This window comes from Halichoeres trimaculatus, unplaced genomic scaffold, assembly GCF_033239565.1.
Source record: "Halichoeres trimaculatus isolate MK-OKI-2021-1 unplaced genomic scaffold, fHalTri1.1 fHalTri1_scaffold_1, whole genome shotgun sequence".
Lineage (NCBI taxonomy): Eukaryota > Metazoa > Chordata > Actinopteri > Labriformes > Labridae > Halichoeres > Halichoeres trimaculatus.
In genome coordinates, this window is record NW_027437179.1 from 34,933,316 (window position 1) to 34,946,382 (window position 13,067).

A 13,067-nucleotide genomic window follows, 5' to 3' on the forward strand; every position below is an offset into this window, starting at 1 on the left:
ACAGGAGACAACAAAGACGGCGAGGAGGGCAACGTGATCCATTACGATGACGACGCCATTTCCAAACTGCTGGACCGCAGCCAAGACGCCACCGAAGACACGGAGATCCAGAACATGAACGAGTACCTGAGCTCCTTCAAGGTGGCTCAGTACGTGGTGAAGGAGGAGGACGGAGAGGTGAGGGTTTGAACACGCTCATCAGCCTGATGGAGAACGGATGAGTGGGCTGTTTGAGATTCTGCTGTGTGATTGATTTTTATCTTACTCTTTGATTATCCTCAGAGGACATCAAGACACAGTTTAATTCAGTTTAGCTGATGGTCGTACTGAAAAGAAGTTTCCAAAGAAAATCCCAGAGCATGACCATTTTGTTGGATGTAATTCCAGGGAAGGGTTGGTCATTTTTTGGAGAAACTGTCTGATGTTAAGGAAACATAATCTGAAAATATTGCTTGCTTTTTCTTATTTCCTTCCTCCCAGTTTAAAGGAACATTTCTACTTTTTGAGGAACAATTTGACATGGTATTGAACGAAATCTCTGTAGCATCACATACTGTTGACACTTAGCCTCTTTAGCTAACTGCGTAGCCAAAAGGAGTCCTGGTAAGGTCGACCCCTTTGTTGGGTCAGTGCACACAGCACAGTTCTACAGTTAAAGGTGCAGTACACCATAATTTGTGTCATTTAGCTGAATAAACTGGCTAGAAACAGAATATAATGTTAATGTATTTACTAGGAATACACGATATTGGATTTTTTGCCGATATCCGACAATATTTTTTCTGTGCACATAATCTCAGAGATCATCAACTGTCTTCTGTATTGGAAGTTGCATATTGTATTATGGTGCATACTCTTATCACATTTGTTATAAATTATTCATTCTTTTTGCAAAATAGGAAAAATATACTCTTGAAACTGTATATTTATTTATGATGATTGCTTTCAAACGAAAAAAATCAAAAAGATAAATCCTACTTGAAAGCTGGATGATGCTCCTGAGAAAACCAACATTACTCACAACCAGGGCAAATTTGGCCAATTTCATTATTGATGGTCAGTAAACATAACCTCTGTTCACTGGGAACACATGAGAAGTAAAACTGTAAAGCAATTAAACCCAAATTGAATAAAATGGTTTACTTTGTTAAATGGTAGATGTATCAAAAGTAGTCAGATATATGTATCTTACAGACTGCTGCTTAAATCCTAGTTTAACTTGAAACAGGAGCCAAATATGGGACCACTCAATCTGAACTGTGTAAACAAAATCACAAAATCACAAAAAAACTGCAAAAAATATCTGCAGCTTCAGCTCATTATTTTATTGGTTTATTGTACTGGCAGAATTTGGAGTGTTGGCAGATATCTGTTAATATCGTGCATCCCTAGTATTTACATCATGTCTTATCACTTGAAAATAAAAATCATTTTGTTTTTGTTTTGCCGCTAACCTTTTATATCTACATAAGGAACAGGTCTCCTTACACACAGACACTGACAAAATCATGTTTCTACTGTAGCACATAAGGGACAAACTACTCTAAAAAGCACTTTAAACTGGCAGCATGAGTGCATCTGTAGAGGGTGTTCACCATCACTTTGCCCTCTTGTGTCTCTTCAGGAGGAGGTGGAGCGAGAAATCATCAAGCAGGAGGAGAACGTGGATCCAGACTACTGGGAGAAACTCCTCCGCCATCATTACGAGCAGCAGCAGGAGGACCTGGCTCGCAACCTGGGGAAAGGCAAGCGGATCAGAAAGCAGGTCAACTACAACGACACTACCCAGGAGGACCAAGGTAGGCCCTGTCAACAACCACAAGTGTTTTCATTTCCACTCATCTCTGAAGTGTTAATCTTTAACATTATCAGACATTTGAGTTAAGATTTTTGTTTTATGACACTTTTAATGTCTCATCCGTCCCAATCTTTATTTAAACCTGAGCAGAAACAAGCAACAGCCTTTGAGTGGCAGATTTTTGCTTCTTAGGCACTGGCAGAACAGCTGGCTAACAGACAAGTAGCTGGCAAGCCTGCAGCAAATTTCTAATAAGAAGGCGACATTATTCAAGTTACCAACACCAGTGGTTACAAGTTGGTTTTATTGAGCCGATCTGTTTCTTTGCTTTACCAAATGATTTTCCTGCAGGCTGCACAACTGCTGCGGCCAAGACTAACTCTTTTGTTTAGAGTTAGAAAAAGCACTGCTCAAAGACCATGTTGAAGATTAACACTTCATTTGTTCCAACACATTCCTAGAGTAGTTTCTGATTTATGTTCATTTTTTTTATGAAAGCAATATTTTTATGTAAAGAAAAAAGGATTCACTTAGGTGACTGCCCCGTCTCTGGTTAACAATAATAACACAAGACTGGTGTGACACACTCTTTGGTGGGTTTAAGTCCAGATTGTTATGGGTCTAAGGTATGTGCTATAAGAAACTGAACGCACAGTTTTTAAAAGCAGTTTCAAAAAAAGTACAATTTGAAAGCAAATTCAGTTTCAAAATATTAAATTCAATTTCAAATTAATGTTTTTTTCACTGCAGCTTTTTAAAGTTGCCTTTTCAAATTTAAAATAAAGTATGTATTTGAATTCAGTTTCTATTGGCACAAAGTAGGGATGTAGGGATGTCCCGATCCCGATCCCTACTGGATCGGGCTGTTTTTTGCATTTATTAAAGTATCAGTGATTTGGAATTCTAGCCAATCCTCTCAACCTATCATTCACGTTAGCTGTCATAAAGCCAAAATTGCTGCCGAATGCCAACACATCAGTAAAACCAAGCGCCGATTCTCCCTCTTCTTCGTCATGTGAGGACATGTTTCCAGCTTTGTATGTGATACATTCAGGTACCCTCAGAACTTGAGAATCGATTACCCTAGAGTTTTCAGTTTTTGGATTGGACAAATGGCTTGTAAATGCCAGTCATTTGAAAATAAGTGGTATTTTAATTCCGCTGACGGGTTTGGGATCTAGAGGGTTTTGACCTCAAAACTAGCTGAACTACGCGAAACAGACTTAATGAGCTTTAACTATCATTTTTTATTATTATTTAACATTGTTAACACACAAAACAAAAAGACAGTGCTGCTTCACTTTCTCACTTCTCCAGCAAAAATTATTTCCAAACCCATAAATCGGATCGGGACTCGGTATCGGCAGATACTCAATATTAAATAATCGGGATCGGGGCAAAAAATGCTGATAAGGACATACCTAGCACATTGTGTCTCTGCCCATAATGTGTGCAGTTAGTTAACCACACAGTAAAACAACATCACCCTCACTAATTGAAACTAGGGCTGAACAATTTCGAAGAATAATCTAATTGCAATTTTTTGGACCAATATTACGATTGCGATTTAGCATGCAGTTGTCTTTTTTTTTTTCGCCAAACACAAGCGATACGTTTTTCTATAGTATGACCGACATAATAAAAGATACTGTCAAAATATTTTTTTTCCTGTACTTTTTAATTGGAAAAGAAAAAGGAACACAGTGAAATTTTACTGACCTAAAGATGTCAGAAAGAGTAACAAACCATACAGAATAAAGTGAACAAAGGGTATGGCTCTTTCACCAGAAAAACCAGCATACTGACTTTAGCAGGATTTCAGGAAGAACCAATACAAGTTGTTATATTTCCTCCAGGTATGTTTACTTGTAAAATTTTTATGTATTCATTTTTTTAAATAGTAGCCTATGCGATTTGAAAATTGCGTTCTATTATATTGTAATCTTGGTTTCAATTTGATTGATTGTTCAGCCCTAGTTGAAACCTGATTTACTGGTGGGTTATTTATACTGTAGAACTGCAGGCCTGAGATGGGGGCATGTGTTGTGCTCAAGCTGTGGCGCAGCGACCCCATGAGCCACATTGGCAGTCAAGTTGGCACCAAATTTACACTCAGGAAGTCATTTTTCAGAGATGTAAATGAAGCAATGAAAACTGTGATAATCTGTGATACCTAAGAAGCTAATAACTCAATCAGATCCTGTTTAATTACAGCACAGAGCTGTTCAAGCTTCCTGTTCACACACAGATTCATTAGTAAGATGACATTATCGCAACTGAAACCAATTTAGGTGCATCAATTCAGGACAGACGAGACATAAACACTGATGACCCTTTTTTAAAAACCCTTTTTGAGAGTTTCAAATGGAGCTGTTAACCTCCATTAAATCTGCCACAGAGTGTGTTTCACCGGCCCAAAGCGCTCTTGTACCTCGTACATTCATTCAGTCTCACACTGGGTTTTAAAGCACTTGTGTCAAACAGTTAAGAGTTTCCGTGTCTATTAAAGTCACATATATCCTGTAGTCTTACTTTAAAGAGTGGCTTCACTTCCTAAAAGCCAAAGTTCAACATTTTTTGACTCTGACAGCATGAAGACTTCAGAGCTCATCACAGTGTAGAGTACTCTCTAAGTTTTAAAGTGATTTAACTCTCACCTCGCTCAGAGGAGAGGTACAGCCAGTAGTAGTAGTAGTAGTGCATGCCCAGCAGTAGTGGTCTGTAGTAATCTGCAGTGCCATGGCGCCCTCAGGTGGCCACCAACAGAATGCAATGTACTGTTTCTCTGATGTGTGGCTCAGAATGGCAGGATGATCTTTCAGACAATCAGTCGGAGTACTCCGTGGGGTCCGAGGACGAGGACGAAGATTTCGAGGAGAGGCCTGAAGGTAAGTGGGAAAAACTTTTATCCTCATGCTCAGCAGAGGTAATCGATAACACTAAGTGCTCTCGAGCAGCGTCAAGTATCTAAGTGCAGTCATTTTTTGTTTTGGCAGGTGGACGCAGACAATCTCGTCGGCAGCTGAGAGGCGAGAAAGACAAACCTTTGCCGCCGTTACTGGCACGAGTTGGAGGCAGTATCGAGGTAAGAGGTGCACATTTTAGATCTTTTACACACTCTTGTGCTGAAATCTTATGCCCACACACATAGGCCCCTTTATCAGGTACAACAGTGTCACGAAATGCAGCAGCTCAGAAATGTTTTCTGTTTTTATGCGATGTTGAAACACTTGTTTTAGAAAACAGCACCAGAGATAGTTTTCCAAATTGTCTACATACCAGTTAAAACATTCACAGAATGTACATGAACTCTTTTCTACATCAGAAAAATACAGCAGGGGTTGTGAAATTCAGCTGTCCCCAGTTTCAATCAAGACTAAAGGAGAACTACAAGAAAATCCTCTGAATACTGACATGAACCACAAGTCTGCTTAAATAAAGTGAATGACAAGCTACACTCCTAAAATTTAGTTCAACACAAAACATTACGTGAGATGAGACATGGTGGACTTTTGCTGGTATTATGTTGACCCTTATGTAGAAGTCCAGGGTGAATTTTCTATGGTCTGTGAGGACTTGCCATACCATCTGCTGTTGTTGGTCCAGTGTTTTTTTATAGCCCAGAGTCAACCAGGGCACTTCATGCTTCCATCTGCTGACAAGCTGTGCGGAGATGCTGATTTACTTTTCCAGCAGGTCCTGGCACCTGCCCACAGCACCAAAACTTCTCCTAAACAACTTGTTGATCATGATATTACTGCTCTGGTTTAACCAGCCAATTCACCTGACCTGAATTCCAGTTAGACTTTGTCCATGAGCTAAAGGCTGCTGTCAAAGTATCCTTGCATCCAGTAAAGGTTGACTGACAACAAAGCTATATTCTAAACCCTTTTATAAGCAACCTTTGAAAATATTCTTATAACTTAAATCTATGGTCTTTGATTTGGAAGCTTGGTAATTATTAATAACACAGTTTATGAGGCCATTATGGTCCAATGGTCCAAGCTACGCAATATAAAAAGCAAAAAGAACAAAAGAATCCATTCAGTACATCTGCTGCAAAACAAATGCATAATGATTGACCAATCTGAACCGCCGTCCCCCTCATTTCGGGTTTGTGAGCGAGTCCATCCAACCCCCTGTCTCCTCTGCTCTGCACCGTCTCGCCCATGGTCCCACCTCATCCTTCCCCACTTCCCCTCTCACGTCAGCTAGCTGCTCAGCTATTGAAGCGCCAGCGAGCCGGAGAAGACTTTGTTTACCACAGTGGGGGATGTCAGCTGAATAACTCTGGTTTGTCTGTGCCTATACTGGCTGCTGAATGAACGCTGCTGGTCAGAACAGATAGGCGTTGTCAATAGATTTTGGCATAAGTTAGCCACGCATCTTTAGCATTGTAAACTAAGCTGGTGAAGACATGCAGAGAAAGGTAAAGCCTCGCCCACAGTCGGCTCTGCTCTGATCAGCTGGCAGTGGCAACGCCAGACCGGCTTCGCTGGCTAATTCATGGTTTTGATCGCGCCGGTACAACTGAAAAAGCTACCATCGTGTGTTAGAAGGAGGATGACGGTCATGTCTGTTACATTTTCTGCCGGCTGGCTTCTTGCTCTGTCGGAGAAGGCGTGTTGTTGGGAGACAAGGTAGGGCGATACGAGCTGGGGGGCGGGATCTTGGAACACAGAGGGGAGGGGTGAGTCAGGGGGGGCGGGCTGCATTTTTCAAATGTGTCTCATCAGCCAAACTGGGTTTCAGATCTTAGACCATAGCTTTAAGAGACTGAATTATGTGATTTTAACGAGTGAGCAAACTTATGCAAACAAGAAAAAAGGCCTGAAATGTTTACTTTGGATCCAGTTAATTGAAAATATCTGAAAGTTTACCTTTGTTAATGAAATTATGAAGAGAAAACAAACCTTTTTCAATGTGTGCACATTAATGAAACTGCCCCTAAAAAAACATTTTAAGCTGCACCATGCTGTGTAATTAACTCAACTCATACTTTAGTTTGACTGTTGTAAAGGGTCAGATTATAAAATGGCAGAGAAACTATATTGTTATATTCTTAAATGTATATTATAGTCTGTGTAAACTATAAGTTTTTGTGTAATGTCACGGTTTGCTTCACAATGTTTTATATTTACACAGTTTGTTTCACAAGTTTGAGTGTAGATGTTTCCACTGTGCAAAGCCAAGGTCATTCTACCGCTAAAAACAACAACAGCCTGGTTGACCCTCGTCCCCCCTTCTCCCTCCTCTTTTCTTTCTTCTTTCTAGATACACATCTGAGAAATCACACACATACTATAACACCTTTTCTGAAGAGATGTGTGTGTGTGTTTGTTGGCGCATATATGTTTCCATTTTTGGCTCATAGCAGATGGTTGCATAGACGACCAACTCTATGTCTTGGGCGTTGTTTTTTTCAGCCCAGGAGATAAGGGTGAGATTTACTCTATGTGTGTGCTCTTTCTGTCCAAGGTCAAGGGAGGTGAGCACCAGCGCTGGTTTTTACATGTGACTAGTAAACTGAGACCAACAGATTCTCCAGTCTTCCTTCAGGGGTTACCAATATATATAAATTAAAGAAAAAAAAATCGAGGAAGAGGGCTAAATCAAATCATGAATTTACTGTCTCTTTTCTCAACCTTCATCGAGCTTTTGACCATCTTTGAGGGGAGAAATTAGGCAACTTGTGCACTGTATTACGTTGTTTTCCCCTCTCATTCTGCCCTTCCTTCTTCTCATCACAAGGTGCTCGGGTTCAACGCTCGCCAGAGGAAAGCCTTCCTCAACGCCATCATGCGCTGGGGGATGCCTCCTCAGGACGCTTTTAACTCCCACTGGCTGGTCAGAGACCTGAGAGGGAAGAGCGAGCGTGAGTTCAGGTACGTGCTAACACTGAAGCTGTTTAATTCACAGTGCAGTGTTTTACCTGAGGGCTGCGTGTGATCCTGTTAAGAGCTAGCTGTTGGCCATTTCCTTCAGTCCTCATGTTTAATTTGTTGGCCAGGGGCAAGGTGCAAAAACACTCAAAGGTTGGTCAATTTCAGGGTTACTTTGTTTTAGAAAAACACTGGAGCGAGAGATTACATAAACATTAAGATGCAGAAAGCCCTGAGTTGTGTTTGATATTTCAAAGGTGAAAATTCTGCATTCAAGTACAATTACTTCAACAAATATGAGAGCTGTTGAGCCACTGGTTACTATTCTGTCAGTACTTCTACTTCACTTTGTATTCTTTCCATGTGCACACTATCGGCAAAAGTGCTTCTCCTCCTGCTGCTTTTTGAAATCTGCTGCTAGTGCTTGTAATCCCCCTCTCACATGTACCTCTACATTCTTTTTGTCTCCAGGGCTTACGTTTCTCTGTTCATGAGACACCTGTGTGAGCCAGGGGCAGACGGAGCAGAAACCTTTGCTGACGGAGTCCCACGTGAAGGACTGTCTCGTCAGCATGTTCTCACCAGGATCGGTGTCATGTCCCTCGTTAGGAAAAAGGTGAAAAAGACGAGATTCTTGACTCTGGAAAACGATTTTTCTGCTGTAGCGCAGTGAGATTAGTGAAAGTAGGTCGAGGCGCTCAGACTGAGCAAAAAGAACAATTAAGAAATCTTTCTGTTCTTAAAATCATACTGTTTTTAAAAACTCTTGTGTTTAAGTATTTACTTGAATGTGGAATTAAGAATTAGAGCAGTTAACAAGTAGTCCTCATTCTGTATGTGAGATCAGTCTTTTTGAAAGGTTTGAATTCTTCTGCCTCTTGTTCACAGGTGCAGGAGTTTGAACATGTAAATGGGAAGCTGAGCTCTCCAGATCTGATTCCCATCGGCATGGAGCTGAAGAAACTCACTGAGAGCGTCTCATCTGATCCAAACACTCCTGTGCCAGCCAGTCCCATCGCCACACAGCCCGGCACTCCTGTCCCTCCAGGTCAGGACATAGTGTCTGCTCTGGTCTTAGAAAAGCTTAATGCCCAAAAGAGAGTTTCTTAAAGTTTGACTTCCTGTTTTGCGGATTGTAGAGAAGCCTGAGTCTCTGCTGGGTTCAGCAGAGGACAAAGAGACCACGGAGCAAGATGGCAAGAAACCGTCAGAGCAGGAGGTGGGTCCTTCTTTTCTTCCCCTATCCATCACTTTCATTTTACTCTCCTTTATTGTCTTGTCCATCTTCTCTTGGTTCACAACACTTGAACCACTCATAATCCCCAGCTGATCCGTCTGTCAAACTTGCACACCTTTTAACTTGTCTCTTCCCTCTGCCAACTTCCCTCTTTCTCCTCCTGCTGCCCTGTCCATTCTTTTTTCCCCTCTGCAGACATCCAGCTCAGAGGTAGCACCTGCACCCGAGAAGGCGGCTGACAGTGAGGAGAGCAAGGCCAGCTCTGAGGAGAAAACAGGAGACGAGAGGGACAGAACCGAGTCACCAGGCGCTAAGATGGAGCCATCTGCCAGCCAAAAAGAGTCTGCTTCAAAACAGGCAGAGCCGCCGTCCAGTCAGACGTCTCCTAAAGGTGAGTGCTGCATGCAAACTTTGTGTCTCTGCAAAGTTTGGTGGACAATGTTTCATGTTTCTTTTTGTTCTGGACAGCGGAGCCCTGCAAAGAAACAGAAAAGTCATCAGACAAAACTGATACTGATTCTCCTCTAGTCAAAACTGAAGACAAGGAAAATAAGCCAGGTAATACTAAGACTCCATGAACTGAATGAAATTCTGGAGTTTCTCTGATCCGTTACACTTACAGTAATTTTCAACTTTGTAAATCTTGTCACTTTTGCAGATGATTTGAAGAGTGAAGACACCTTGGAAGGTCGACTGAACGGAGACAAAGACACTCTGGATGAGCTGGACGAGAGCAGGAAAGAGGAGAAAAATGGATACAAAGCCAAGTTCATGTTTAACATCGCTGATGGAGGTTTTACAGGTGGGAAATGCGTCATTTTCAATACCAAAGCAGAGAAATTTATGATGCACATGGCTACCCCTGAAACCATCACCTCGTGCTTCTGTATTCAGAATTTATTTACAACAAACAGCTCGTCCCAGCTGCTGTGAAATATCTTCATCAATATGAACACCTAGCAGTCAGCTCGCTGCCTTTTTCTGAATAAAGAACAAAATATTGACTTTGAGCAAGGCAAGTTTATTTATGTAGCACATTTCACCAAGGCAATAAAAAGTGCTTTACAGAGAAAATATATATATATAAAAAACAAAATTCAATTCAAAAGCAGGTAAAAAACAAGATACAATGAAAACAAAATAAAGTTGAAAAAGAAGGTTTAAACCGATTTTAAGATATAAGCATAAAAGTCACAGAGTTGCAGAGTTGTGCAGTTAAAAAAAAAAAAAAAAAAAAAAAAATTGTCAAAATACTCCAATAAAAGGCAGCTGTAAAAAGGCGACTCTATAACCTGGATTTTAAGCAGACCTGATATTTTCTGGCAGTCCGTTCCAGATATTTGGAGCATAGAAGCGGATTGCTGCTTCTCCATGATTGTTTCTAACTCTTGGGACTGAAGGCAGACCTGTTCCAGATGACCTGAGTGATCTTGATGGTTCATACTGGACTAGAAGATCATTGATATATTTTGTCCCTTATCCAACCAACAGGATTGTTTTAAATTCTTTCCTTTGACAAACAGGGAGTCAGTGTAAAAACCTCAGAACTGGAGGTCTTCAGTAAAGTCTGGTTCCCTCTTTTAAAGAGGTTTTATTCCTCATCACTTAGCTGTGTAAAATACTTGATTCCTATTGGTCAAACCATTTGATATGAGCCATGTCCAACCAATCAGTCCAGCAAAATGTCTTGTTTCAGGTTATTTAAAGACAAAAACGAGGTCTGAATTGCTTGTAACAAGTAAAATAAATCTGCCAATGGAACAAGAAAAACTTACTCAAAAATTTTCTTAAAGCTAAAATGATGTCTTAATACAAGTAACTTTTCTCTTGTTCCATTGGCAGATTTTCTTAATTGTTACAAGCAATTCTGACCTAATTTTTGTCTTTAAATAACTTGAAACAAGACATTTTTCTGGACTGGTCAGGTTAATGTGGCTTAAATTAGGTCTTAAAAGACATTTTCTGCTGAAAATATGACAAAAACACTTGATAAAATTTCAAATTATTTTCCAGTTAGCTGGGTCAAATTGAGGAAAACAGGTATCCACAACTTGAAAAAAAAAACGTAAAGTCTGTGCATTGGGAGAGTTACAGGACTGGTTGAGTGGGGAGACCCCTTCACACTGAATTCACCATGACAGGATCCGATAAACACTGGCCAACTTATCCCTAACATACAGTTAGTTTTTTTTAGTGGTCTTAATCTTTTTCCTGTTGTTTAGTGGTTTCAAAAGTGGTGGTCAATAATCCCTTGGGGGTCAAGAAACACAGATAGAGGGGTGTGGGGGAAATCCTGTCTCAAGTCAAAAACTATTTACAAGTGAATATTGTATCCATTGTTCTCAAAATTGAACCAAAAATACAGTCCAATTTTCTACTCATCAGGTAAATAAAGTATCTCAGGCCTTTTTCAATTTATTTGTTGTTTTTCTGGTTGTTGATTGGCCTCTTAGTGCATTCTCACTGCAGGGGGTCACTGGCACTACTTGAGATTGGGAACCCCTGCTCTTCTGTCTCTACAGGATATTAACTTAGTTTCCAAAATGAAACCACTTTTAATTTGTCCTGACAAACGTTTGTGTTGTTAATTTGCTCTCATCTCATTAGAAGTTGGAAATGTCTTGAGGATCACTTTTTTGTTTCTGTCTTCACTCTCAGAGTTACACACCCTCTGGCAAACTGAGGAGCGAGCAGCACTGTCGTCTGGAAAGATGCATGACATCTGGCACCGCCGCCATGACTACTGGCTGTTGGCTGGCATCGTAACGTATCCTTTCCCCTCCGTGTGTGAGCCCAGCATCTGGATAAGTAATGTAATTACTTCTGACCTGAGGGAGCTGCAGTTGAAGGGCTGATATTTACAAACTGTAAGCAGAGATGTTGAACTGTTGCTGTCTTTGTTTGGAGGCTTTTATGAGGTTCAGTGCTGCTGTTTGTTTTTCTTTGACCGGGAATCGACCTCAGACATGGCTACGCTCGCTGGCAGGACATTCAGAATGACCCACGTTATGCTATCCTCAACGAGCCCTTCAAGACTGAGATACACAAAGGAAACTACCTGGAGATGAAGAACAAGTTTTTGGCACGCCGCTTTAAGGTAATTTGAAAACTTTATAGATTTCAATCATTTGTAGAGAAAGCTTGGAGACTTGTGAGCTCCCCCTACTGACTGGCTGCAAAACAAGTCTTAAAGCTTGTTTCCTCAAATTTAAAAATAAAAATGTGCCCAAATTTTCCTCAACCATGGTTTCTTATTTCATGTTGGGGTTTTTATTTTTATTCTAATGAATAAAGCTTTTATTATTTCTTTGATGCCACAAAGCAGGTTAAAGTGCTGTGAATGAGAGTGAAGAGAAAAGTAGCTCCTGTACAGAAAACGAAACAAGCACTGACACAAGAATCATCAAGCTGTACATTAATATGTTTTGCTGGCGACTACACTACCTAGCAGGGATGTTTGCTGCTTTTCCAGAGGGTGAAATGTGATGTTTGATGATCAAAAAAAAGGCAGGACACAGTATCTGCAGCTCCACCAGTCGAGCCTTGCTCTGCAGACTCTGGCTCCATACAGAGTCACTGTGCTGGGGGCTTTTGGGCATTAACAGGAAATGGTTCAGACACATCATCTGTTCAGCCAGTGGTGTGAATAATATCTAAGTCTTATCTGGGGTTATAAAGATTTCATGCAACTGAGACTGTGTCTTTGTCTCTTTGCTTCACTGACCTGTTTCTCCATAGTTGTTGGAGCAGGCCTTGGTGATCGAGGAGCAGCTGAGGCGAGCGGCGTACCTGAACATGACCCAGGACCCGAGTCACCCGGCCATGGCTCTCAACACTCGCTTCACTGAGGTGGAATGTCTGGCAGAGTCCCACCAGCACCTGTCCAAAGAGTCTCTGGCTGGGAACAAGCCTGCAAACGCTGTGCTGCACAAAGGTCTGCAGTCTCTAAAATAGCAACCAGTGTAGTGTCAGAATTTCTCTTATTTGCCAAAAGCTGGTAAACCCAGGAAATAACCCTGCACAGAATTCTTCAAAGAAGGATGACTCACTTTGGGTCATATTTGTATTTTTGAGCCTTTCCATTTGCTGGAATGACACAGGAAAAGATTTTTAACCTCCAGTGTGGAAAATGCCTTTGGTACATTAGTAA

The 13,067-nt window shown here is 41.0% G+C and overlaps 1 protein-coding gene across 5 annotated transcripts in view; it reads left to right on the top strand.

Annotated features, from left to right (window-relative positions):
* chd5 (chromodomain helicase DNA binding protein 5) overlaps positions 1–13,067 on the top strand; it is a 61,598-nt gene that overhangs the window by 46,186 nt on the left and 2,345 nt on the right. For 2 of the 5 annotated variants that reach the window (XM_074663550.1, XM_074663797.1), the window contains exons 24-37: positions 5–177; positions 1,625–1,799; positions 4,600–4,686; positions 4,795–4,883; positions 7,550–7,683; positions 8,152–8,296; positions 8,569–8,728; positions 8,820–8,899; positions 9,113–9,308; positions 9,386–9,475; positions 9,576–9,719; positions 11,576–11,684; positions 11,882–12,014; positions 12,656–12,851. In XM_074663550.1, coding sequence (XP_074519651.1) covers positions 5–177; positions 1,625–1,799; positions 4,600–4,686; positions 4,795–4,883; positions 7,550–7,683; positions 8,152–8,296; positions 8,569–8,728; positions 8,820–8,899; positions 9,113–9,308; positions 9,386–9,475; positions 9,576–9,719; positions 11,576–11,684; positions 11,882–12,014; positions 12,656–12,851 — 1,911 coding nt within the window. Of the gene's footprint in view, positions 1–4; positions 178–1,624; positions 1,800–4,599; positions 4,687–4,794; positions 4,884–7,549; positions 7,684–8,151; positions 8,297–8,568; positions 8,729–8,819; positions 8,900–9,108; positions 9,309–9,385; positions 9,476–9,575; positions 9,720–11,575; positions 11,685–11,881; positions 12,015–12,655; positions 12,852–13,067 lie in introns of all 5 variants that reach the window. The other 3 variants (XM_074663467.1, XM_074663722.1, XM_074663641.1) reach the window with 2 other exon arrangements.